Source organism: Rhinichthys klamathensis, unplaced genomic scaffold (genome assembly GCF_029890125.1).
Source record: "Rhinichthys klamathensis goyatoka isolate OS25496 unplaced genomic scaffold, OSU_Roscu_1.1 h1tg000677l_1, whole genome shotgun sequence".
Classification (NCBI taxonomy): Eukaryota; Metazoa; Chordata; class Actinopteri; order Cypriniformes; family Leuciscidae; genus Rhinichthys; species Rhinichthys klamathensis.
The window spans coordinates 219632-243664 of NW_026607109.1; the positions used below are offsets into that span (position 1 = coordinate 219632).

The 24033-nt window shown below is 36.8% G+C and overlaps 2 protein-coding genes across 3 annotated transcripts in view; both read right to left on the reverse strand.

Moving 5' to 3' along the window:
* Window positions 1-573: 573 nt before the first annotated feature.
* ppifb (peptidylprolyl isomerase Fb) lies at window positions 574-4123 on the reverse strand. Its single transcript, XM_056241800.1, has 6 exons — window positions 3920-4123; window positions 3425-3455; window positions 3258-3346; window positions 2518-2614; window positions 1412-1487; window positions 574-1330 (listed from the first exon to the last, which is right to left on the reverse strand). Exons 1-6 carry the CDS (start codon window positions 4067-4069, stop codon window positions 1195-1197), a joined length of 579 nt encoding a protein of 192 aa, XP_056097775.1. The 5' UTR covers window positions 4070-4123; the 3' UTR covers window positions 574-1194.
* Window positions 4124-10711: 6588 nt separating this feature from the next.
* zmiz1a (zinc finger, MIZ-type containing 1a) overlaps window positions 10712-24033 on the reverse strand; it is a 62348-nt gene continuing 49026 nt past the window's right edge. For both annotated transcript variants that reach the window (XM_056241795.1, XM_056241797.1), the window contains exons 12-23: window positions 22532-22591; window positions 22283-22451; window positions 21534-21675; window positions 20678-20888; window positions 20069-20174; window positions 19829-19989; window positions 18834-18901; window positions 18687-18755; window positions 15709-15950; window positions 15358-15515; window positions 14464-14697; window positions 10712-11129 (exon numbers count right to left, since the gene is read on the reverse strand). In XM_056241795.1, coding sequence (XP_056097770.1) covers window positions 11022-11129; window positions 14464-14697; window positions 15358-15515; window positions 15709-15950; window positions 18687-18755; window positions 18834-18901; window positions 19829-19989; window positions 20069-20174; window positions 20678-20888; window positions 21534-21675; window positions 22283-22451; window positions 22532-22591 — 1728 coding nt within the window. In that variant the 3' untranslated portion in view covers window positions 10712-11021. The remainder of the gene's footprint in view (window positions 11130-14463; window positions 14698-15357; window positions 15516-15708; window positions 15951-18686; window positions 18756-18833; window positions 18902-19828; window positions 19990-20068; window positions 20175-20677; window positions 20889-21533; window positions 21676-22282; window positions 22452-22531; window positions 22592-24033) is intronic.

Consider the following 24033-nt stretch of genomic DNA (forward strand, 5'->3'; position numbering starts at 1 on the left):
ATTTTTTATAGCTCTTATTTTTTACATGTCACTGAAGAACAAATTGTGTGATTTTAGGATGCGTTACTCAAGTGCCTGTTTTTTCCCAACTTTTTGTGTGTATTTGGGGAAAAATAATTGTGACGCAATATAGATAAAAAAACATTAACAACAGTATTAATAGGTTTAATTAAACGACGTGACACTCGTTTTTATGTGAAATATACTTTTTTTTTTGGTAATATCTCATATACAGTGGCCTAAAAAAAAAGCATTTTAAGCACTTCATGTGTAAAGAAACAAGCACAAACACACCTGTCAATCAAAAAGGTGTTCTGGTCTGAATTGATATTTGATATCTGCTGTTTAAATGAGTTTGTTCACTTATAATCCGGACTCAAGTTACTTTTAATGAAATGGTTCAATGTTTAGTCCCAGAATCCTCAGTTCCAGTTCTGAACTTGTTCTGAACTACATTTACATGAATGACTGTGAAATGTTCCTGCTTTAATGCGCCGTGCCGTTAATAACCTGTGAAACACAGACATGTGCCTTAAACGAGAACTGTGCACACACAAATAAACCACTAAAACATCATTTATTATTGCTCTTGGCTTTATTATCCAAACTCAATACTGCAGCACACTGGCCATAATTCATAACCCTAATGCATGAGGACAAGAGGTCATCAGATGTGACGTGTTTTCAGTCCAGATTAAACACCAATATTACCTGAGAATGACTTATTAACAGTGGATACCACTTTAAAGGAATAATGCACCCAAAAATGATAATTATGACATTATTTACACACCCTAATATCATTTCAAACCTGTTTGATGATGTTTTTTTACCTGGAACTTTAAAAGGAGGATCTTTTTCTTGTTCAATGTGAAACTGCAGAAGATTAAAAGGCCAAAAATTAGGCGTTTTTGCTGTTTTGTGCCCTTTCTGGTCACTATAAAGAGTCGTTTTATGAGTGAGGATTCTTAAAAATTCTCCTTTTTTGTGTTCCAGAGAAAAATCGTACAGCTTTGGAGCAACATGAGAGAGTAAATAAAGACTATTCCTGTAACCCAAAAGGGTCTGGATTTCACATTATGGAGCTTTTGGCGCCTTCAGAACGTTTAGTAGTCGATGGATCTGCGGCAGGACAGTAGAAATGACTCAGTGAAGTGATTCAGTGAAATGACTCAGTGAAATGATTCAGTGAATCTACTTGAGTTCTCCACAGTCGCTGATGCTGATTCTCTTGGCGGTTCTTCCCGATCGAGATCCCAGATCCTCCACCTTCCTCACCACATCCAGCCCGTCTTTAATGCTGCCGAACACCACGTGCTTCCCGTCCAGCCTGGAAGACACACAACACACACTCTCAACATGGCATTCACTCATTCACAGACACATGAAACTGAAGAGGATCTTCTCGTACCACTCTGTTTTGACTGTGCAGATGAAGAACTGGGATCCGTTTGTGTTTGGTCCAGCGTTGGCCATGGACAGAATACCTGGAAGAAGAAAAACACACACACACACACACACACACACACACACACACACACACACACACACACACACACACACACACACACACACACACACACACACACACACACACACACACACACACACACACACACACACACACACACACACACACACACACACACACACACACACACACACACAGTCAGAACTAGTGGTTAACTGACACGTGTTTGACGATACAGATATCTAGACAGCTGCTGATTTAAATGCATGTTTGCATATAAACACACACATAACACAATATAAATATATATATATATATTTTACACACACACACTATAACAAACAAATCAACGAGTAAATAAATAGTAATTGTCAGGCAAAATATAAAAACATTTAACAAAAAGACAAAAAACAATTAAAAGCAATAAAATAAGTACAATAAAAGTGTAATAGTTGAAAATTAAAGAAAAAGGAATAAAAAAAAAACTTAACATTAACCCGTGCGTATTTAAAATATTAACATGTTATAAATAAAAAACAAGTACTGAATCAAATTTCTATATCACTGCATCACATGATTTTTGCTTCCAATGTTTTAAAATAGTAGCAAGTAAAAATAAGAAAGTTATGACAATCTGCTCTTTTTCTCTTTCAGATTGAGATCAGTGTTTATTTTTTATTTTATTATAGTATTTTGATATTTTGCTTTTTATTTGTATATTTTCATTTTAAATTTTAGCTTAAGGTTTAGTAATATTATTTGAATTTGTCATTTTTATTAGTTTTTTAATATACATTTCCATTTAGCTTTGATTTTTAGTAATTTAAGAATTTTGACTTCAACTTAATTAAGTTGTTTCATTTTTTTCTAAAACTATTTGAGTGTTAGTTAACACTAAGAGTGATTTGAGCAGTTACTGCAGCGCCATCTAGAGGCGTTTAGCTGTTCCTGCAGAGATCCTGAAGGATCGCAGTGACACAAACAATCATCAAACTCTCCTGCGTTCACCATGACGCGTCTATTGAGCAAAGACAGGTGTGTTTTACCTGGGCCGGTGTGTTTCAGTTTGAAGTTCTCGTCCGGAAATCTCGGACCATAGATGGATTTTCCTCCGGTTCCGTTGTGGTTGGTAAAATCTCCTCCCTGAGAGAAACACACTAGTGTAAAAATACATGTATTACACATAATACATGCAAAGAGCATTTGAGGCTTAAAATGAGTATGAAACAAAATCGTCATCAGATGCAGAGTTAATGATGCCGGATTAATGCGGATCTTCTGTGAGGACAGGAAGAGCACGTGTTTTATTCAGTGGTTATTAAAGGGCTTTGTAAAATCACAATTTAAAGGGATAGTTTACATAAAAATGAAACTTTGTCATCATTTACACACCCTTGTGTTTTTCCAAACCTGTGTTTCTTTCTTCTGCTGAACACAAAAGATGATATTTTGAAGAATATCGGTCACCAAACATTTTGACGGCACCCATTGACTTCCATACTAGGAAAAATACATACTATGGAAGTCAATTTGGTTACATATATTCTTCAAAATATCTTCTTTTGTGTTCAGGAGAAGAAAGTAACTCATACAGGTTTGGAAAAACACAAGGGTGTGTAAATGATGATGATTTTTTTTGGGTGAACTAAGGTTATCCATTTAAGCTTCAAGTGAAAGCCAAACCCAGAAGCGCCGGCAGGTTTGATCTGAATCAGCTCATGAAAGCGTGTGTGATCTTGTTCTTCATCTATTAATGTCATGATGATGATGATGAGGGTCGTGTTACCTGACACATGAACTGTGGGATCACCCTGTGGAAGATTGAGCCCTTGTATCCGAACCCACGTTCACCAGTGCAGAGAGCTCGGAAATTCTCTGTGAAACACACAAAAGATCAAACATGGCACCTGTGTGAGAGAAATAACGAATATAAGCTGTTTTCGATGGTTTTACCTGCGGTTTTGGGCACAACATCCGCATTCAGCTAAAGTTAAAAAAGATAGAGAATTAAAGGTCAATGAAGGTCAATTAAAATAAACATATGGCAAAATAAATCCGCATAGGGACTAGCTACATTTGTGTTGAACATTGAAATATTTGATTAAAAAAATATTTTAAAAACAAAAACATTTGTGATATCCAAAACTTGTCACAAATGTTATTCATTAAAGTATTATAAAGTTAAGCATTTTGCAGGTTACTACTATGGAGAAGGCTACGCTATTATATATGCCGTTACTTAATACACTTTGCGGAGCGTCCAGTCACGCATTCTAATTAATATCCAAAGAAAATCCTCGAAGAGTTCGCTGATTGGCCAACTGTAGCGTCCAGCGTTCAATTCAGCCAATCAGAAGAACTAACTAGACGAACGTCGGGCTGCGTCATTATTATTCATAAGCCAAGCCTTCCCCATAGTAGAGTTCGTAACGTCTCTCGCTCGCTCACTTCGAAGGTGACTCGACCGAGCGGTTCGTTATCCGCCGCGATGTCGAAGAACACCACCGGGTTGTTGTTGGCTTGAGCTCCGGTGGCGTACATGCGCGCAGCGGTGAAGGCCAGCGAGCATAATTTAATCCTGTTACTGATGATTAACATGCTGATTCCGGTTACCGACTCCGCCGAGTTACAGAGTGACACAGGAAGAGCGGAAGAGTCACACGGAAGCGTTTAAAAGCGTGGCGTGTGCGCGCACGTCACATGGGGATTCTTGAAACATAAATAATAATAAAAAAATACATGTGGATTAATATACTATGTGATTAGTATAAGTTATAGTAGCTAAATGAAAGTTACTTAGTAAAATCAGACTAGCCTATATAATAAGGGCCTTTGGTAAAATCAAATCAAAAGATAAAATATTAAATCACTATTAAATTAAATATATATATATATTTAACTTCAAAACAGTTTAAGATTATGCTTTTGGTACTATCGTCAGCCAGGTTCATATTGTTTCAGGAAGGAAGAGCGGAAGAGTCACACGGAAGCGTTTAAAAGCGTGGCGTGTGCGCGCACGTCACATGGTTATATACATAATAATAAATAAATACATGTGAATTAATATACTATGTTATTAATATAAGTATTAGTACATATACGTTAATTAGTCAAATCAAAGACTGTAGAATAAAAGGCTGGTAAAATAAAAAGTTAAAATATTGAATTACCATTCTTTTTTTTTTTTTACCTTTTTGGGTCTATCGTTAGCCAAGATAATATCGTCATCAATGCACAATGACATAAAGGTCAAAGGTGACTATAACATCATACCCTGAACGAATAAAAGTGTCTTTTAAAGATCTACTTTAAGTGATGATAACTGATATGTTCAGTCTCCTTTTCCATACAGATTTCAAATGTTTATTCCTGAAAGCAGTTCATGAACTCACAGAATCAATAATTCAGCTTATTAACACAATAAACATTGAGTCAAAATATTACAAATGAGTTTATTGAGCTTTGAACTGTTGGAGGATAGACTGTGAGGTTGAAGAAAGCATCTTTTTCTGCAGCTCACGCCATTAAACTACAATCAGAGCAAAGAAATCACGACGAAAGGCTTTATTTCTGTGAAAACATCATGAGTCGCCGTAAACATTAATCTTCATGGGGGAAACCTGATGTTTAATGTTTAAATGCAACGATTTCACAGATAAAAACGGTTTAGAATCAAGATATTAAAATCATCCGTCTCTTTCATACAAAATGGAAGACTTGTGTTGCATATTCAAATTCTTTAAAAAAAAAAATTCATTTTTTTGCCATGTGATGCAATCATCAGAACAAGACAAAATAATACAAAATAATTTACCAAAACAAAAAAAATATTCAACATTTCAAACCAATTTCAAATGGCTGTTATAGCTTTTACATACAGCTGCCCTTTCTACAAACGTGTATAGATTTATTTCACATAAGGCTGTTATATTTGCTTGTACATATTAACAATATTTCTCATATTAACATGAAACTCTGCATAAACCGAGCTTCCGACAGCTTTACACACCATTGGGTTTCTTGAATGAAAGTGTATTTGAACCAAACGTCATTTCGCTAGTTAAGCTAATATGTCAGGGTGTTTGTGGCGATTACAGGGTGGTTTCTTTCAGGTCCAATACGGTATTCAGGTCATATGCATACATCATATATGTATATACACTACTGTCTAAAAGTTTGAGGTCAGTAAAAATAGTTTTGAAAGAAATTAATATTTTTTTATTCTGCAAGGATGCATTAAATTGATCAAAAGTGGCTCAATCAATCTAAAGTTTAAATATTAAATAATATTAATATTATGTTTAAAATTCCCCAAAAATATGTAGCAACACAGTTTGATGATAATCATAAATGTTTCTTGAGCATCAAATCATCATATTAGAATTATTTCTATAGGATCATGTGACACTGAAGACTGGAGTAATTCAGATTTGATCAATTATATTTTACAATATATTCATATAGAAAACAGCAATTTTTAATATTTCACAATTTTACTGTATTTTAGATCAAATAAACGCAGCTTAAGAGACTTCTTAAACATTAAAAAGTTTCACCGACCTCAAACGTTTGAACAGTAGTGTACAGTATATTTCAATGCCAATCTATATATTAGTATGCATTATAATACAGTATTGCATTCTGAACACAGCCCGTCGTTCTATGAATATTCATAGACATATAGTTGCGGAAGAAAAATAATGGATGACCAACTAATACAAAAGTATTCACAAATATTTACATGAAAATAATACAACTGCATTATGAACAGCAGTGAACTAGACGGATAATTGCATGGAACGACTTGAGTGTGTTTCATTTCTTAATGCAAGTAAATCAGCACGATTTCCTTTTTTCCCTTTACGTTTCCAAATACAGATGAAACTTGAAAAATTCGAACATCGTGCAAAAGTTCATTTATTTCAGTAATTCAACTTAAAAGGTGAAACTAATATATTATATAGACTCATTGGGTCTCATTCATGAAACACGAGCAGAACGAATTTGTGTGTGAATCGTGTGTAAAGTGGTTCTGGCGTAATTTTTCGGATTTATTAAAATGTTCGTATTTTCCAAATGTTAGTTGGTACGACAGAAATCTACACCTGCTCCAGCCACGCGTAAATACTGAGTTTAACATCCGAACGTTTTGCTCATTAATAACTAAGGCTGCATTTTAATTCACCTTAATCGGGTACATATTTACACAGCATTTTGAAAAAGATTATATATAGTAATTACATACGGTTTTTCTTTTAACTTCTGGGACTGTTTGATTAACAGATGAAACTCCGGGTTTTTCATTTATGACTCACACTCAGGACCTTTGGGTCAAAAATGACCCGGAGGGCGGCATTAAGATACATTCTATTTGAGTAAAATCAATGAAATATATTTTTGTTCAATAATATTTTTTCTTTTCTTTTTTGGTGTTTTGAGATAATTTTATGATTTATAATTAATATTTATGCAATAAATAAGACCCATTTTTTCCCATTGAATATAATAGAAAATGTATATATATATATAATTATTTTTTTTATTTTTTTTATTAAAGCTGTATTTCATTTTAGAGTCAAGTCTAGGCCTCATGAAAGCAATTTTTGAAATGAGATCAGAGCCATCTGGTGGACACACTGAGCATTTTTATCACGCAATAGCACATTTTTACCACTAGTGGATTTACAGCTCTCTGTAGAAACCTATGGTAGAAACACTCTAGTGATTTTTTCACATATTGTTTAATTTTTTTCAGGTTGTTGATTTGAATATATAATAACAGATTCTCAAAGACTATTTTTGTCATTTTTTAAAATAAAAAAAAAAAAAAAATTTTTTTTTGGTTGGTTTAAATGGTAATTTGAAGTGGCAGTTTTAATTTATAATACATTCAAACCTGAACACTGCATTATAAAGAGAACAAATGGAAAGCATTTTGTCACCCATTGTTTTAAGAGATTCACCCCTTCACGGTTGTGTGCTTTTTTTCTGCATCCTGTCTGTTTTGTAGATTGTATGCACAAAAAAACTCTGTATTTTCATATTTTTGCCAATTTCCCATTCATTTCCTATGGGGGTCATTTTAGACCCGAAGACCCTGAGTGTGACTATTTTTTTTACGACCACTTAGACTTTTCAAATCCTGCCCCCAATTTTTTTGGGTGTTCATATACCAAGTACCAATAAAGTCACCAAGTTTTGGACCATTCCGATGAAGCTACGATTTTTAACATTTTTTTATTTAAACGCTTCGGGTCATTTTTGACCCGAAGAACCCCAGAGGGTTTAGTGCATCTGTAATATGCGGCCAAGCTGCCTTTTTTTAGGACCTGATACGCCACTATAGCCTAAGCTTGAAAATAAAATGTGGTGTTTTGAAGGAACTTCTGATAATATAACTTCGATTTATGCATCTGAGAAATGTTTCTTTTTCATTCGCTTTTGAGAAGACATGTTGAAGTCCTTCGTTTGGTGTCATAATATAGGGTAAATAAATAAATAGGGTAGGCAAACATACATTTTTGGTTATTTCATCGTGAATTTACCAGACAATCAAATCAAATCAAATAATATGATGCCCATATATAGTTGCCAGTCGGATTTAATAGGCGGGATTTATGGAAATTGAGAATGAGCGTGCACGCGCATCCCATTTACGACTGATTGGAATTCATTAACACACACACACACACACACACACACACACACACACACACACACACACACACACACACACACACACACACACACACACACACACACACACACACACACACACACACACACACTTCACTATCACATCTGACGTTTACGTGTATTTGTGAATTATAGTTTTCGGGAAGGTCTCTTTACGCGCAAATCACTCTCATATTTACTCGTATATTTACGAATGTTTCATGAATGAGACCCATTACATGCAAAGTGAGATGTTTCAAGCCTTCATTTGTTATAATTTTGATGATTATGGTTTACAGATATGAAAACCTTTTCACAATATCCTAATTTTGACTGGGGTTTCATAAACTGTTAGCCATAATCATCAAAATTATAACAAATAAAGGCTTGAAATATCTCACTTTGCATGTAATGAGTCTATATAATATATTAGTTTCACCTTTTAAGTTGAATTACTGAAATAAATGAACTTTTGCATGATATTCTAATTTTTCGGGTTTCACCTGTAGTGCGAGTTGTTTTGAATAAGCGCTGTGCTTTTGAGATGTTTGCGTGAATATTTGGGAATCTGTGCTCAGATTAAAACAGAAACACAGTTGCTTATAAGGAACAGAGGATGCAGAACGACAGCGGACGGATGTTGGTCTGGTTCTTCATATCAAAATCAAAGCAGTAGAAAAAACGCTTGTACATGTATTTCACGGTCATGTGGTAAAAAAGACTGAAAAGTTCATTTCAGCTCCACTTTCCCTGGACGCTCAAGAGGTTGCGCTAACTTTCCATTAAATGCCTAAAACGCTGAACGATAATGGAAATGCTTTGTAATTTTGACTGATAAAAATAAAGTATCTGTGTAACACTTTACAATAAGGTTCTGTTAGTTAACATTGGTTAATAAGCAATACTTTTCCTACAGTGTTTATTAATCTGTGTTAACGTTAGTTAAATGGTTTTAGCAACCCTCTGATGCTGGTCAAAAATTACAGATTTTTAAAATGTATTTATTTAAATGAAATGAATGCACCGTTTTAGTTTTATAATGTTTTTATTTAATATTGTGTATTTTCAAAAAGGGAATTTAATGGTACTAAATGATATTTATGCAGTAGTTATTATAATCAATTTAATGGTTTTTTTGAGCATAGACCTAAAAAAATTCAATTTCCAACTCAAACGGACGTAAATCTTGAATGTTTTGTAGCGCAGACTGAAACTTGGTCTCTTTTTTTATGGAAGCTTGTTTCTGCCACTGAATAAAAAAAAATAAAAAAAATTGTGACTTTTTATCTCACAATTGCAGGATATGAAGTCAGAATTGTGAGAAATAAAGTCGCAATTGCGAGATATAAAGTCGCAATTATGAGAAATAAAATCGCAATTGCGAGAAAAAAAGACAGAATTTAGACTTTTTATCTCACAATTCTGACTTTTTTTCTCACAATTGCGAGTTTACATCTCAAAATTCTGACATCTTTTCTCAGAATTGTGAGATATAAACTCGCAATTGCGAGTTATCAGGCCAATTCTAAGGGAAAAAAGACTGACTTTTTCCCCGTCAGAATAGTTTATATCACACAATTCTGACTTTATATCTCACAATTCTGACTTTATAACACGCAATTACGACTTTATATCTCACAATTCTGACTTTATATCTCGCAATTACGACTTTATATCTCGCAATTACGACTTTATATCTCGCAATTCTGACTTTATATCTCGCAATTACGACTTTATATCTCGCAATTCTGACTTTATAACACGCAATTGCGACTTTATATCTCGCAATTACGACTTTATATCTCGCAATTACGACTTTATATCTCGCAATTCTGACTTTATATCTCGCAATTACGACTTTATATCTCGCAATTCTGACTTTATAACACGCAGTTGCGACTTTATATCAATCAATTCTGACTTTATAACACGCAATTGCGACTTTATATCACGCAATTCTGACTTTATATCTCGCAATTCTGACTTTATATCTCGCAATTCTGACTTTATATCACGCAATTCTGACTTTATATCTCGCAATTGTGTGAAAAACAGTCAGAATTGTGAGATAAAAAGTCGCAATTACCTTTTTTATTTTTCATTCTGTGGCGGAAACAAGCTTCCATAGTTTTTAGAGAAGACACTTGACAGATTATTGGTGAAGTGACAAGCTTTAAAAAGTGAACTTAAAAAAAGTTATAGAATTTTACGTTTATTATTATGAAAAATGCACAAAAATGATATTTACATTTTTTATATGAAATATAAAGACACATTTTACTCTAAAACTGTGAGAAAATCAAAGCCATAAATCTAAACAAGTTGTGTTCCTAATTTGAGGTTGATATTTTAAAAAATTAGCTTTCAGAGAGATTTTGTTTGGGCTGCAGTACCAAACGCTTCCACTAGAGGAAATTAATTTCCCATTCATTTCCAATGCGCTCATTTTCGACCGTGAACAATACAAGTGTGACTATTTTTTTCAGGACCATTTAACATTTTCAAACAATTTTTTTTGTGTTCACACAGCAAAACCTTCACCAAGTGTCGTACTATTCTGATGACGAAAAAAAAAGTAAACAATTTTATTCAAAAATGACCGAAGAGCATCAGAGGGTTAATAATGTATTAGCGAATGTTGAAATTAAACTTAACTAAGATAACTAAATGCTCTAGAAGTATTTTATATAGTAAACTAATGTTAAGAACTGAAACCTTACGGAGAATCCTTAGTGATGAATAAATATTTGTAGCACAACCTCTACGGTTGGTGTCTTCACGCTGGTTTTAAAATCTGTACAGGAAGAGGAAACGACGGTAAGTGCATTTGTGTTGGTCAAGTATGGAGGAGCTGCTAGTGGAGGGTTCGTCGGTCTCAGTTGTTCTCGAAGAGAGACAGCAGCTCGTCGTTGCTGCTGCTGGGAAGCTCAGGAGGATCCAGGAATGACAGGAGATCATCGGGATTCATCAGTTCTGGCAGCAGCTGGAGGAGGAAACACAATCACATCAATATCACTGTAAGGACTGGGCTAAAAGGGTGAATCTGAATAACTAAATACATCCTGTTAAATACCCAAAAAGCCTGGAATGTAAATTTACACACACACACACACACACACACGCATCCCCCACAAGTGAAGCCCGCTCAGGACAGAGCGTGGTGTCCAGTTACGAGACATTTTTATGACTGACTTGGAATTTGATGCTCAAGAGAAAAGAAACTTCTCTTTTTAAAAGACATTTAACCAGATATATTCAATGTGTTTTTATGTGTGTCCATTTGCCCATGTCACATTGGAATGACTATGATTTTATCGTAGCTTAAAGTGAATTATAAATACCTTCATTTTGCATTTTAAATATAACTGTCTATTCCCATAACTGGTACACATAGTTCTGGACACCTCCAGAATGCTTTCGGTGTGATCAATCAGAATACGTACAGTAATATCCAGTAAAATATAGTTTACTATGTTTTCCATCTTTGGAGTGAAAAGAGACCAAAACTAACATCACTGGTGTTAGTTAACAGCGTTTACGACCCAAAGGAATGTTCACAGAACTGTGGCTCTCTCTGAATTCTAACCAAGGAGGAGAAATGAATCCTGTATTCATATATATATATATATTATTATATATCCACTTGAGAATTGTATGAACAATGTATCTAAGTTCCCTATTTCATGAATTGCCTTTCTGTGGTTTGGTCTATGTTTCTCGACAACTCTAATGGGATAATGTTTCAAACTTTGCCAACTAAGGTTTAACCAAATCCATTTGTGGCAAGTTTGGTCTCGATAAACTCCAATCTTCGTTCCCCATTTGTTAATTGACATTGCATTTTGCTAAACTTTGTGACACATTAGTATTATAAGAATTGTGAAGATTCTTCTCTTAAACACCCAATGAAACTAGAGATTTAAATGCCTGGTTATAACACAAAGGGTCATAAAATCTCCCTCCAAAGGGACAGCTCCTGATTGGACCCTCTTCCAAAAGAAGGCGGAAACGTCAGGTCTTCAAAAGGACAAACCGCAGGCTTAAGGCTCTCTTCCTCCCTTGTCCTCGTGTCATAATGTAACGTCTCGCCTCCGGGCGAGCTCTTCGCCTTTCTTTTTATTTGTTTCTAGTTTCGTTTGTGTTTTTCAGTTTTAGATAAGTCTCCGTGTTTAATTCCAATCGACGAGTGAAAAGAAAACCGCGTGACATATCTCTTCAGCAAATCCATCTACAAGGGACCTTTAAACGAGCGCGCGCTCGCTTTGAAGGAGAAACACGCGCACGTGACCGCGTGACGCGCCGGACCGAGCGAAGCACGCGCTTCTTCGCCAGCCATGCAAAGATGTAACGTTAACTCCGCGTGATTTCCCCGTCGAGATCTTTATTTCCTTTTTGTTAGTCAAAGTTTTGTTTTCCGTAGTCGACTCAGTTCACTTCCACGAAGTGAAACGAACTCAGCCGAACTATTTCCCTTTGGAAATGTTACCCCAAAGACTTTGAACCTCCGTTCAACACGCGCGCCAAGCAGCCCACGTGACGCTTCCTCACACACAAAGGACTCAGCTCACGCGGCCAGACAGGGCCGTACAGGAATGCCTCGATACAGAGAGACCATAACATAACTTGCGCAAGTATAATCTCTTTATAGAGCTTCTAAGGAACTTTAAGATGATGTTTTGTGTTGTAATCGGAGAGGTGAATGTCTTAGGAGGAATTCTGCCAATGTTCTCTCTCACTCTCTCTCTCTCTCTCTCTCTCTTACTCGCTCACGCCTGTAAGTTATCCATTGTCCAAACTTTACGCATTTCTCGTTCATTGATGTCTTATTGTATTGTTCATTGATGTCTATGTGTTTGTAAATACATATATATCCCGTGTAACCGTAGTAAACACATAAGTAGTCATGCCTCTATTAAATTAATTATATATTCATTTGATTGATGTGCTGTCTCTTTGCTCAGTTTCAAGTCCCTTAAGTGCCAAAGATCTTATGCTACAAGCTTACTAAAATTAAATATACCTTAAAGAGTATGTGTTTATAGGGCGGGAAACCCAATTCTTCTGGCCAGAGAATTGCGTTTCCTGAAATCCTATAAAGTAAGATGATATTGTGGATCCCCACAAATATTATCCTGACAATTGAGCTAATTCATTTTACCTGTTTTGTGAAACGTGGTCCGTGTAATTAATTGCAATCAACTTGTGGTTAATTTCAAGGATTCACATGCATGCATGCAGGTAAAATGACAGATCCTCCCTTATCGGGAGATTTATTAACATGTAAGACTGATCTAATCCAAACATGTATGAATAATTATTAATTACCAATGATTAATTATGATATGCAAATTCCCCACGGATTAGATCCGCCCATGAGTCCTTACATCACGGAAAACCAGGTGATCAAAAGTGTCACGAGTCACTCGGGGAAGTGCACAGATAGCCATATTAATCCTAAAATCATATGGCTTTATTATCAGTGTTATTGTTTGGAGGATTGGGAGGAGAGGAGAGTGGGGGACGAGAGAAAGGGTAAAAGATGTTAAATTACTGAATACCTTAAAACACTCATAAGGTCTTTCTTTTCTTTTCTTTCTTTCTTTTTTGTTTTTGTTTACTATTCTTATATTGTTATTGTTTCTGGGTTTTTTGGTCAATATTTGTATTTCAAAGGACATATATTTCAAATTATAAGATCTTCCTTGTCTTTTCTTTCTTTACTTTTTTTTTTTTCTCGTCTCTTCTTATATTGTTGTTTCTGTGTTTGTTTTAGTTTTTTTTTTTTTGGTCGATATGTGTGTATTTTGTGAAATTTCTGTATGTATTCCTGTAATAAAAAAGATAAATAGAAAGGGTAAAAGATGTTAAATTACCGAATACCTTAAAACACTCAACACCCCCAAAGGACATATATTTCAAATTATAAGATCTTTCTTTTCTTTTCTTTTCTTTTCTTTACATTTATGCATTTGTCAGATGCTTTTATCCAAAGCGACTTACATTGCATTTCAAGGTACACATTTACGTTCTTATCAGTTTGTTTTTGTTTACTTGTTCTTTTTTTTTTTGTCTATTCTTATATTGTTGTTGTTTCTGGGTTTTATGGTCGATATGTGTATTTTAAAGGACATTTATTTCTAATTATAAGGTCTTCCTTGTCTTTTCTTTCTTTACCTTTTTTTCTTCTCGTCTCTTCTTATATTGTTGTTGTTTTTTTTGTTTTGTTTTTGGCCGATATGTGTATTTTGTAAAATTTCTGTATGCATTCCTGTAATAATAATTTTTTTAAAAAGTGTCACGTGTCAGTCTGAACTCACATCTAAAGACGCCTCGCGCACGTCTGCGCTGCTCTGACCCTCCATGTTACCCGGCGAGGGGTTAAAGGTCATCTCTGTGGTCATGTGTCTGCTGGGGGCGGAGCTCTGCTGGGTGGGCGTCGGCCTGCAGGGGAGGGGCGGGGCGTTGTGATGTAACCGCTGAGTGCTGGGCGGCCCACGCATACTGTGCTGCAGGGGATTGTGGGATTGAACTGTGTTGAGGGGGTGAGGCGTCTGTGAAGAACAGAAATCAGAAAATATACATGAATTAACGTGTTTATAAATTAAGGATGCACAACATGTCAGTATTTTCAATGCTTCATTTCGGTTAAAACACTCACTCACACTCATTCTCGCACTCACTCGCTCGCTCGCACACGCACTCACACACTCACTCACTCACTCACTCACTCACTCACACACTCACACACTCACTCACTCACTCACTCACTCACTCACTCACTCACACACTCACACACTCACACACTCACTCACTCACTCACTCACTCACTCACTCACTCACTCACTCACTCACTCACTCACTCACACACTCACACACTCACACACTCACACACTCACTCACTCACTCACTCACTCACTCACTCACTCACTCACTCACTCACTCACTCACTCACTCACTCACTCACTCACTCACTCACACACTCACACACTCACTCACACACTCACACACTCACTCTCACACACTCACTCTCACTCACACACTCACTCTCACTCACTCTCACTCACACACTCACTCTCACTCACACACTCACTCACACACTCACTCACACACTCACACACTCCCTCACACATTCACTCACACATTCACTCACACTCACACACTAGTTCACTCACTCACGTCGTTAGGCAGAGCTCTGGCACACTGAGACTCACCGTGTCGTGTAGTGTGTGTGTCAGGCCGCTCCCAGAGGTCGGCAGGTCAGCGGGGGGGCGTGACAGCTGCGACCCCTGGATGAACTCACTAACTGATGATGCTGCAGGGTTGCCATGGGGATAGTCACCAAACTTACTGTGGCCCTGGTAACTGTTGCCTGGTAAAACCAATCACAGAGGTGACAGTGCACAAGTCATAATGAAATGCTCACAAAGGAATCGATGAGAGAAATCGAAATTTTCATTTTATAACAAGTATCCGATTCCTGACCTCAAGTTTTGGATTCGATTTTTGATTCTCAACCCTAATCGTGCAGCACTAAGTGTTGTGGGTAATTCAGTGGGACGCACCTGGGCTGGTGAACTGGTTAGTGCTGTTGTTCTGCTGGTTCTGGTTGGGATACGGAGACGCTCCCGGGCCGAGCTGAGCGATCATGTCCGTGACGTTGGGCAGCACCGTCTGACTGGGACTGGTGGTTTTGAAGCGCTTGGACATCGGCCCGTCCGGATCTTCTTTTATGTGCAGCTCAGATTTGATCTGGATCGGCCTCCAGCTGCACGACGGGTCTATCATGACCTCCTCGAACTCCGAGCTGAAAGAGGACCAGTGATCAGTCTAGTAGTGCTGGCCCCTAATGGCTCGTTTCCACTGAGTGGTACGGTACGCAATTATTTGCGTTTCCACTGTCAAAAGTTGTGAATGGTACCAAAAAGCCGAACCGTACCGTACCACTTTTTGGGTACCCTTCCGTTGGGGTACCTAGCACAGTGGTACGGTACTAAAAGGTGGAGCTAGACTCACTGCAGAACGCTGATTGGTTGACAGAGTATCGTCACTTGCGCGTGCTACAAGGGCATTAGCAGCATACAGTTGAAATATAATACTACTGTTATTGTGTCACGAATTGTAGTTTTAAGAGTTTTTCAGGCGAGAAAGTAGTTTTTTAAAGCTCAAATCTGTGGTTTATTTATAGATTTATGATAATTTGACTGAGATCCATTCCAAGCAATCACCGGGTGCTCGTGCACCCCGCCTGGAGCAGCCTTTCCCCGGCTAGCCGTTCTGATGTTTGCCGCTGACTCTGACGTCTCTGTAGTGGTTAAACATGAGATATAATTCGTCTTGTACAGACCTAACAGGCGATCTTTGGTCTCGTGAATCTATAATTCGTTCCCTGGCCAATAGTTTTGGCAGAAGGCTAAGTGAAGTTTAATTTTTTTGAGTGCTGAATTTGTATATTTGACTGAATTGTTTGCTTTATGTTATTAAAGCTTTACTGTATATATTTTTGTACCTTTTACTTATACTTTTATAATGGCTATTATTGATAAAACTGAAATTCAACAAAAAGAGATAGTTTTGTCATTTTTTAAATTTATTACAAGATCATCTGTAATGTTGTTTATTGCAACATTTGTACCGAGGCAATATGCAATACATTGCCTGGAATATGTTTAATATTTTTACATTTAAACGAAAAGAGGCAGGGTTGTGTTTTATATTTAGTTTTGTTATAAATATAACGTTACATACATCAAATGAATATATTCAATAGGCTATGCGTTGCCTGAACCACATTTGTGTGCTTATAATGTTTACAATGTATTTAAACACCACGCCTATCAAGTAAGGGTACTGTTGGCGGTGGAAACGCTAGCCGGATCATGCTGTACCGACCCGACCCGTACTGTACTGTACCGTACCGTACGCCTCAGTGGAAACGAGCCATAATAGTCCACTAACCGTAATGTTTATGGTACTAAATTATATTTATGCAGTAGTTACAATCACTTTTTAAACATAGACCTAAAAAAATGAAATTTCCAACTTAAACGGTCGTAAATCTTGAATGTTTTGTAGCGCAGACTGAAACTTGGTCTCTTTTTTGAGAAGACACTTGGCAGATTATAGCTGAAGTGACAAGTTTTAAAAAGTGAAATTATTGTTATGAAAAACGCACAGAAATAAAAATATTTTTTAATATTAAATATAAGACATTTTACTCTAAAACTGTGGGGGGAAAAAATCAAATCCATAAATCTAAACAAGTTTTGTTCCTAATTTGAGGTTGATATTTAAAAAAATTATCAGTGAGATTTTGTTTGGCCGCAGTACCAAACGCTTCCACTAGATTAAATTCTTTTCCTATTCATTTCCAACGCGATTATTTTTGACCAAGTGTGACTATTCAGTTGCACAAAAGGTCTATCATGACCTTCTTGAACTCTGAGCTGAATGTGGATCAGTCTAGTAGCGCTGGCCCCTAATAGTCAAATAACCGTTAGCCAAATAGAAGAGGCTTAGTCGACCAAAATTGTATTAGTCGTTTAGTCTAAAACTCAAAAACGGAAAAGTGGTGAAATCACGCATGCTGTAACGGACAGATCGTTAACGGCAGAAAATCCAAACATTCGCCTATCATTCCTCAACCTCAAATATGGCTTATCACATGAAACATGTAAGTAGAAGCAGAAGTCGCTCGCTCTAATGTTAACCTAGATAGGCCGTGAGACAGAGAGTTGATTGGTACCATTTTGAGGGATTAAACCGCATGGTGATTTTTGTGTAGGTATATGACCCTGTATTTGAAAAATGTGTGATAGCATTAGATTCAAGGTAGTTTTTGGTTACGGAGGACGATTTTCAAACGTGTCAAGAAAAAGGATAAATGAATTTATCTTTAAATAAATTTTAAATGTTATAAAAAATGTATACAATTTTATAATAATTTTTTTTATAATTTTTTTAAATACATTTTTAAAATTATAAAAGGATAAATTTGTCTCTCTTGTAGTCACTGAACACCTTACCTTGAGGTAGGATGATACAAGTGTTGATTTCTAATGAAAGCTACCATGGATCGGATGCTATCACACATTTTCCAACACTAGAGATGTGTACCTTCATGAAAATCAAAAAGAAATTTAATCCCTCAAAATGGTACCGGTAGCCCAAATTTGGGGTCCCGTCTCATGGCCTAAGACAGATGTGCGCTATTATTATTATCCATATCAAAGTGTTTGTGTGGAGAGAGCGTGTTTACTGCATGACTTATACAGGCGTCGGCGCAATCACTTGCATTTAACTTAAAATTCTTATGATTTATGGCTTTTAAATATATAAACGCACGATTAGTCGACTAACGGCTTAAATTAACGACTTCTAGTCGACTAGTAAAATCTTTAGTGGAGGGCAGCCCTACAGTCCAGTGACATCTAAAACCAGACGGGTTGGTTTGTTTCAAGGTCTTATAATCTCCTTTTCCAAACTGCACAAACTTACAAAGCCAAAATTAACTGTTTTTAAGCCGAAACAAGGACAGACTTACTTCTGGAGAGCGTTTAGGATCCCCCACATGTACTGATCCACCTCCAGACCTTCTAACAGAGCGGATTTACTGAAGAGGAGAAACAGAAGATCAGTTCTGCACAAATCAAGCATCTCAGACGTGAACTCAGGACCGACGGGTTCTTACTTGCACACCGGACATCTCCATGTGCCGCGCTCACAGTTCAGCTCCAAGTACGACTCCAGGTCAAAGCACTGCAACATTAACACAACAAGACATTACAGCGGTTTTCAAACGCTCTGATGTCAAATATGATGATCCCTTCGTGAGAGACACGTTTCTAAAATATAAATGGATCACGCTCTACCATTGAGATAAAAAAAAAAAAGATATTAATACTTTTATTAAGCAAGGATGCAGAAACTTAATCAAAAGTGACAGTAAATACATTTATAATGTTACAAAATATTTCTATTTCATATAAATGCTTTCTATTCATCAAAGAATCCTGAAAAAATACCTGATTTTCAACATTGATAATAATCATAAATGTGTCTTGAGCATCAGATCATCATATTAGAGTGATTTCTGAAGGATCATGTGACACTGAAGACTGGAGTAATGATGCTGAAAACTCAGCTTTGATCACAGGAATAAATTACACTTTACTATATATTCACATAGAAAATGGTTATATTAAATTGTAAAAATATTTCACAATATTACTGTTTTTACTGTATTTTTATCACATAAATGCAGCCTTACTGAGTAGAAGAGACTTCTTTCAAAAACACAAAAAATAAGTAGTGTATTTTCATATATAAAGACTAATTTATACTGTGTGAGGATTTATATATATATATATATATATATATATATTATAAACAGCATTTTTGCAAAATTAAATAATTTACTTTATATATATATATTTTATTTTTTAAATTTAAAATCCTGACATTGCATTAATTACTGTATTTGAGTCTTTTTTTTACCCTCTTTTAGACTAATTTTAGATGCATCAACCTGAAGAGAATTCTTTTAAATTCGATTAAAATTTATCTGTAGTAATTTTCCCGAGCAGATTTACAGTTGACTTTCACAGCCCTAAAAATACATTTTATAACCCCCCCATGCTATAGATATCAAAGCCGGTGTTTAAGCTGTTTATAAGTCTTCCTGACCTGCACATGTTTGCAGTCATGGCCTCTCGCCGGCAGCTGAATACGCCGGAACGTGATTGGACACTTTAAAGACACTTTGATGGCCGTTTGTTCCACCCCATCGTCAGCGTTCAGTCCGGCACCGGCCACAGACACGGCCACACTGCTGAAGTTCCTCTTCACTGAAGACACACGTAATCACAACACTGAGCAATGAACCTGACCAATAGAAATACAGGCAGACTGAAGCGCTAGCGTTACCTTTAGTGATGCAGTGTTCAGCAGTGAGGAGTCTCTTCCTCAGTAACCCCTGCAAAACCGATCGAACCGACGGCCGGTGAACCAGCTGAAGGACAAACAGGTGCGACTGCAGAGAGAACAGACGATAAACACTCACACAACGCTCAGCTGACGTGTGTGTGTGCGTGTGTGTGTTAGGGATGCACGATATATCGGCCACCATATCGGTATCGGCCGATATATGTTCATTTGTAATGTTATCGGCACAATAAGAAAATTTGTCTGATATATTAAAGGCGATAAATAATGTATAATTTTACAGCTGAGACACTGTTCAACATGATGGTTTGAATTGCCTGAAATATGATTGAAATCACTTCAAAAAGGAAAATATAGTGCAAAATGTTCAGCGCAACTGTCATATCGGCTACATAAAATTATAATCAGAACATCATGGATTTTAATGATGAGACTTTTGTTTTTGTAATCAGGCTCTCAAAAATTATATAAAAACTTGGATTTAGATTTATCGGCGAATATATCGGTTATCGGCTTTTAAATATAAAGAATTATCGGTTTCGGACAAAATGTTCATATCGGTCCATCCCTAATGTGTGTGTGTAAACTCACACAACAGCAGGCCGACACTGTGATCTGGATGGTGTTGCGGCCCGGCTGACACACGTGCTTCAGGTGCAGGGCTTTGTGGGAAGTCTTGTTGTCGCCCCGTTCGATGGTGAGAGGAGTGGCGTTGACACTGACCTGCACCGACGCCGGCCAGTTAGTGTGCATCTGTCTGTCTTCATGATGATAACACTTGAACTGAAGCTCCAGATCAGACCTGACACACACACACACACACACACACACACACACACACACACACACGCGTGAATATAAGTCTTTGTGTGGGTGTTTGAATGTTTATACATGTGTGTGTGTGTATGTGTGTGTTTATGTGATAGTAGAGTGCTTATAAATTGATTGTGCTCAATTTGATAATACAATATTTTTTATGCATTTTATACATCTCAATGACCAGGATGTTGATTTCGGCTTAACCACTTTAAAAATGTAATTATATATTTTTTAATAATTATAAAGTTAAAATAATAAAGAGCTGTAATAATAAAATTAAATATACTTTAATAAAATATATAAATAATATAAAAAAATATAATAAATTATTACTTTTATTATTATAATACAAATAAATGAGAATAAATAAAACAGTGGAGTGTAGTCCAGTAGAGTACAGGTTTTGCATTGTATCAATTTATTAGAATTAACTATAATAACATATTTTTCATTTCATTATTATAATAATTTTAAAAAGTATAAAGTCGCATGTCTTAAGAATCGTGATTTGCAACAAAATTGTTCCCTTGTAATGAACTTTTAGATTGTATTAACTAAGAAAAATGCAAAGGTAGCAGCATATGTGTGTTTATGTGTGTGTGTGTGTGTGTGTGTGACGGCGTCTCACCTCCACATGAGCGTCTGGTGGACGGTGGGCCGCAGGTGGAAGATGTGATTACTGACGGCCAGGTTGTGTTCGAGTCTGAACGAGTCCAGAACCACACCGTCCCGAACCGGGAACATCAGGCGCAGCTCCTCGTTAGGGTTACCTAGGAAACAAGATGCAGATGACAAGCTAATGATTCAATATAGTGACATCACAATTTCCATTTCGGACATTTACTGAAACTAAACTTTAAATATAACAATCTATTCAACGGTGGCGACGTGGCGTTGTGGATTACTCACGAATTTAGGGCTTATAAGCTACATTATAGCTAAATTAAACTGCAGTGGCTACGGGGAAAAAATAATATAGAAAATGATGAGAGACTTTATTGTTTGTAATATGCACTGCAACAACAAAAAAATCTTACATGATAAAACAATATTTTCAAAAATGTTTGTCTTGTTTTTTAGTACAAGTATCTAAAAACATTCTTAAATCAAGATACATTTACTGAAGATGAAAGTACTTAAGTCTTGTTTTCTGAAAAATATGTATACAAATTAAAAGTCAGTTTCTGCTTAAAACAAAACATCTGTCAACAGGAAAATAAACATAATCTTGTTTTCAGACCATTCTGTCAAAGACAAAAAACTTGAAATGATTTTCATCACATAAGAAAATCAGTTTTTGCAGTGCACTTTACAGTACATTTGACTAGATATTTGTGCAGGAAAACAAGACAAAGCATCACAGGAAGAGGCTCATACCTGGAGGGGGCGGCAGTGCGTTTATGTTGGGTTTGATATCAGGAGGAAACTGGGGCTTTATGTCCTGGTTTGGTGACAGATACGGTGGCATGTTATTTCCCGGAGTCACGGGGGGCGTGGGGTTTCCCGGTAACGGAGAGAGAGGATAACCGGCCATCGACCGCGGAGGCTACGAACACATCAACATATCATACGTCACTACAAGTAAACATCTGAACCTGCCTCTGACTGAACGTCTGATCAACACACCCCGTTCATGCTGGACTGGTTGTAATGAAAGGTCCCCGTGTTGAAGTTATTACTGGACTCCTGTAGTAGAGATGGAGAGAAAGACACATTGGTACGTTGCTAACATGAAAATACAAAATCCAGAGCTTGAAACAATGACCTGAGATGCGGAACAAGGAACAGCTTACGTACTTCAATACACGACTACTAGACGAGCCAAACATACATCATTCAGAGGAACACATTAGAGGTCTGCACGGGCTTTAAACTTAAGCCCGAACCCGAAATCATTTAACCCGAACATTACGGTTATATTTTAAGCCCGAGCCGAACCCGAGGTCCGTTTCTCACAGTAAATAGCTTTTTTTTTTTTTGCAATAGGCCTATGCTGTATTTTATGATTGCTTGCCACAATAATAAAAAAAAAAAAGGCTACATGTAGATGCCTAGGGCTCTCTGGCCTGTTGGACATGTCATCAAGACACACCGCAGTCCGGATGGACATGTCAGGTCTGCTGATGTAGAAATAAAGAGGCAAGTATACACTAGACCAGTAGCACGTCTGGCGATCCTCCCAGCTCTGCCAGATGACGGAAACCGTCCTGCAAACTTGCGTTGGCTTCTAGAGAAAGAAGACTTCTATTGTGGGACTTTTATTTTGATAGTTATTTTAGAGTGCGATTCCCGATGCCTCCGGTAGGAGGCATTATTGTTATCGTTTGGTGCCTGCTGCGTCAATATAGATAACTTTTATCCCTTTTCCACCAAAGCATTTTGAGAGCCGGTTCGGAGCCGGTGCCTACTCGAGAACCAGTTCTTTGTGTTTCGACAGCCAAAGAACCGGTTCTCGGCCAGGACAATTGGTTCCAAAGCGGCACCAACTCTTAGCTAGACTCGAACCGTTCTTTTACCACGTCATGCTTACGTCGGGCTAAGACGTATGGCGACGTACACAGTGACGTAACGACATCGTTTGCTGGGCTCTCTAGTCAGTGGAAAAACAAACAGGTTCTGAGAAGGTCCGCAAGTTGAACCAACTTTGAACCAGCACCAGTTCCGAACCAGTTCTTTTTTGGTGGAAACGAGGTATAAGAGAAAGGCAGCTGCGCACCTAGAAGTATCTTCCTCCCTGTTCTTTGGATGTTCATTGTCGTTTTGGTGTTAAAAGTATTAGTACATGACCATAAAGCTAATATTCAATACACTTTGGAAAGAAGCACCAGTCTCCTCATTCTTTGTGTCCTGACCGACACCCAGGGGTGTATCCGGCTATCAAGTGGAACTAGAGCCTAGCAGGATCCTTTCCTCTCCAACAAGCGGTGTTTAGTCCAGTATTACAGTTACTTTTTATTGTATCAACCACAAATTTTAAAAAATAATTTCTGAAGAATCACAATTTGTAACAGAATAGATTTTTTTCTCCACCACTAATTTATTTTGTAATAAGGTATTTCTTTATTAAAGGTGCCCTAGAATGTTTTTTATTTATTTTTTATAATGTTTCCTGGGTTACCCTTATAATG

What these genes read in the sequence shown, in the direction of transcription:
- ppifb (XM_056241800.1), bottom strand. Translation starts at nt 4,069, where the DNA reads ATGTTAATCATCAGTAACAGGATTAAATTATGCTCGCTGGCCTTCACC. An exon ending in TCGGTCGAGTCACCTTCGAA is followed by an intron (nt 3,456 to 3,919) that starts GTGAGCGAGCGA and finishes TTTTAACTTTAG; the next exon opens with CTGAATGCGGATGTTGTGCC. An exon ending in TGTTGTGCCCAAAACCGCAG is followed by an intron (nt 3,347 to 3,424) that starts GTAAAACCATCG and finishes TGTGTTTCACAG; the next exon opens with AGAATTTCCGAGCTCTCTGC.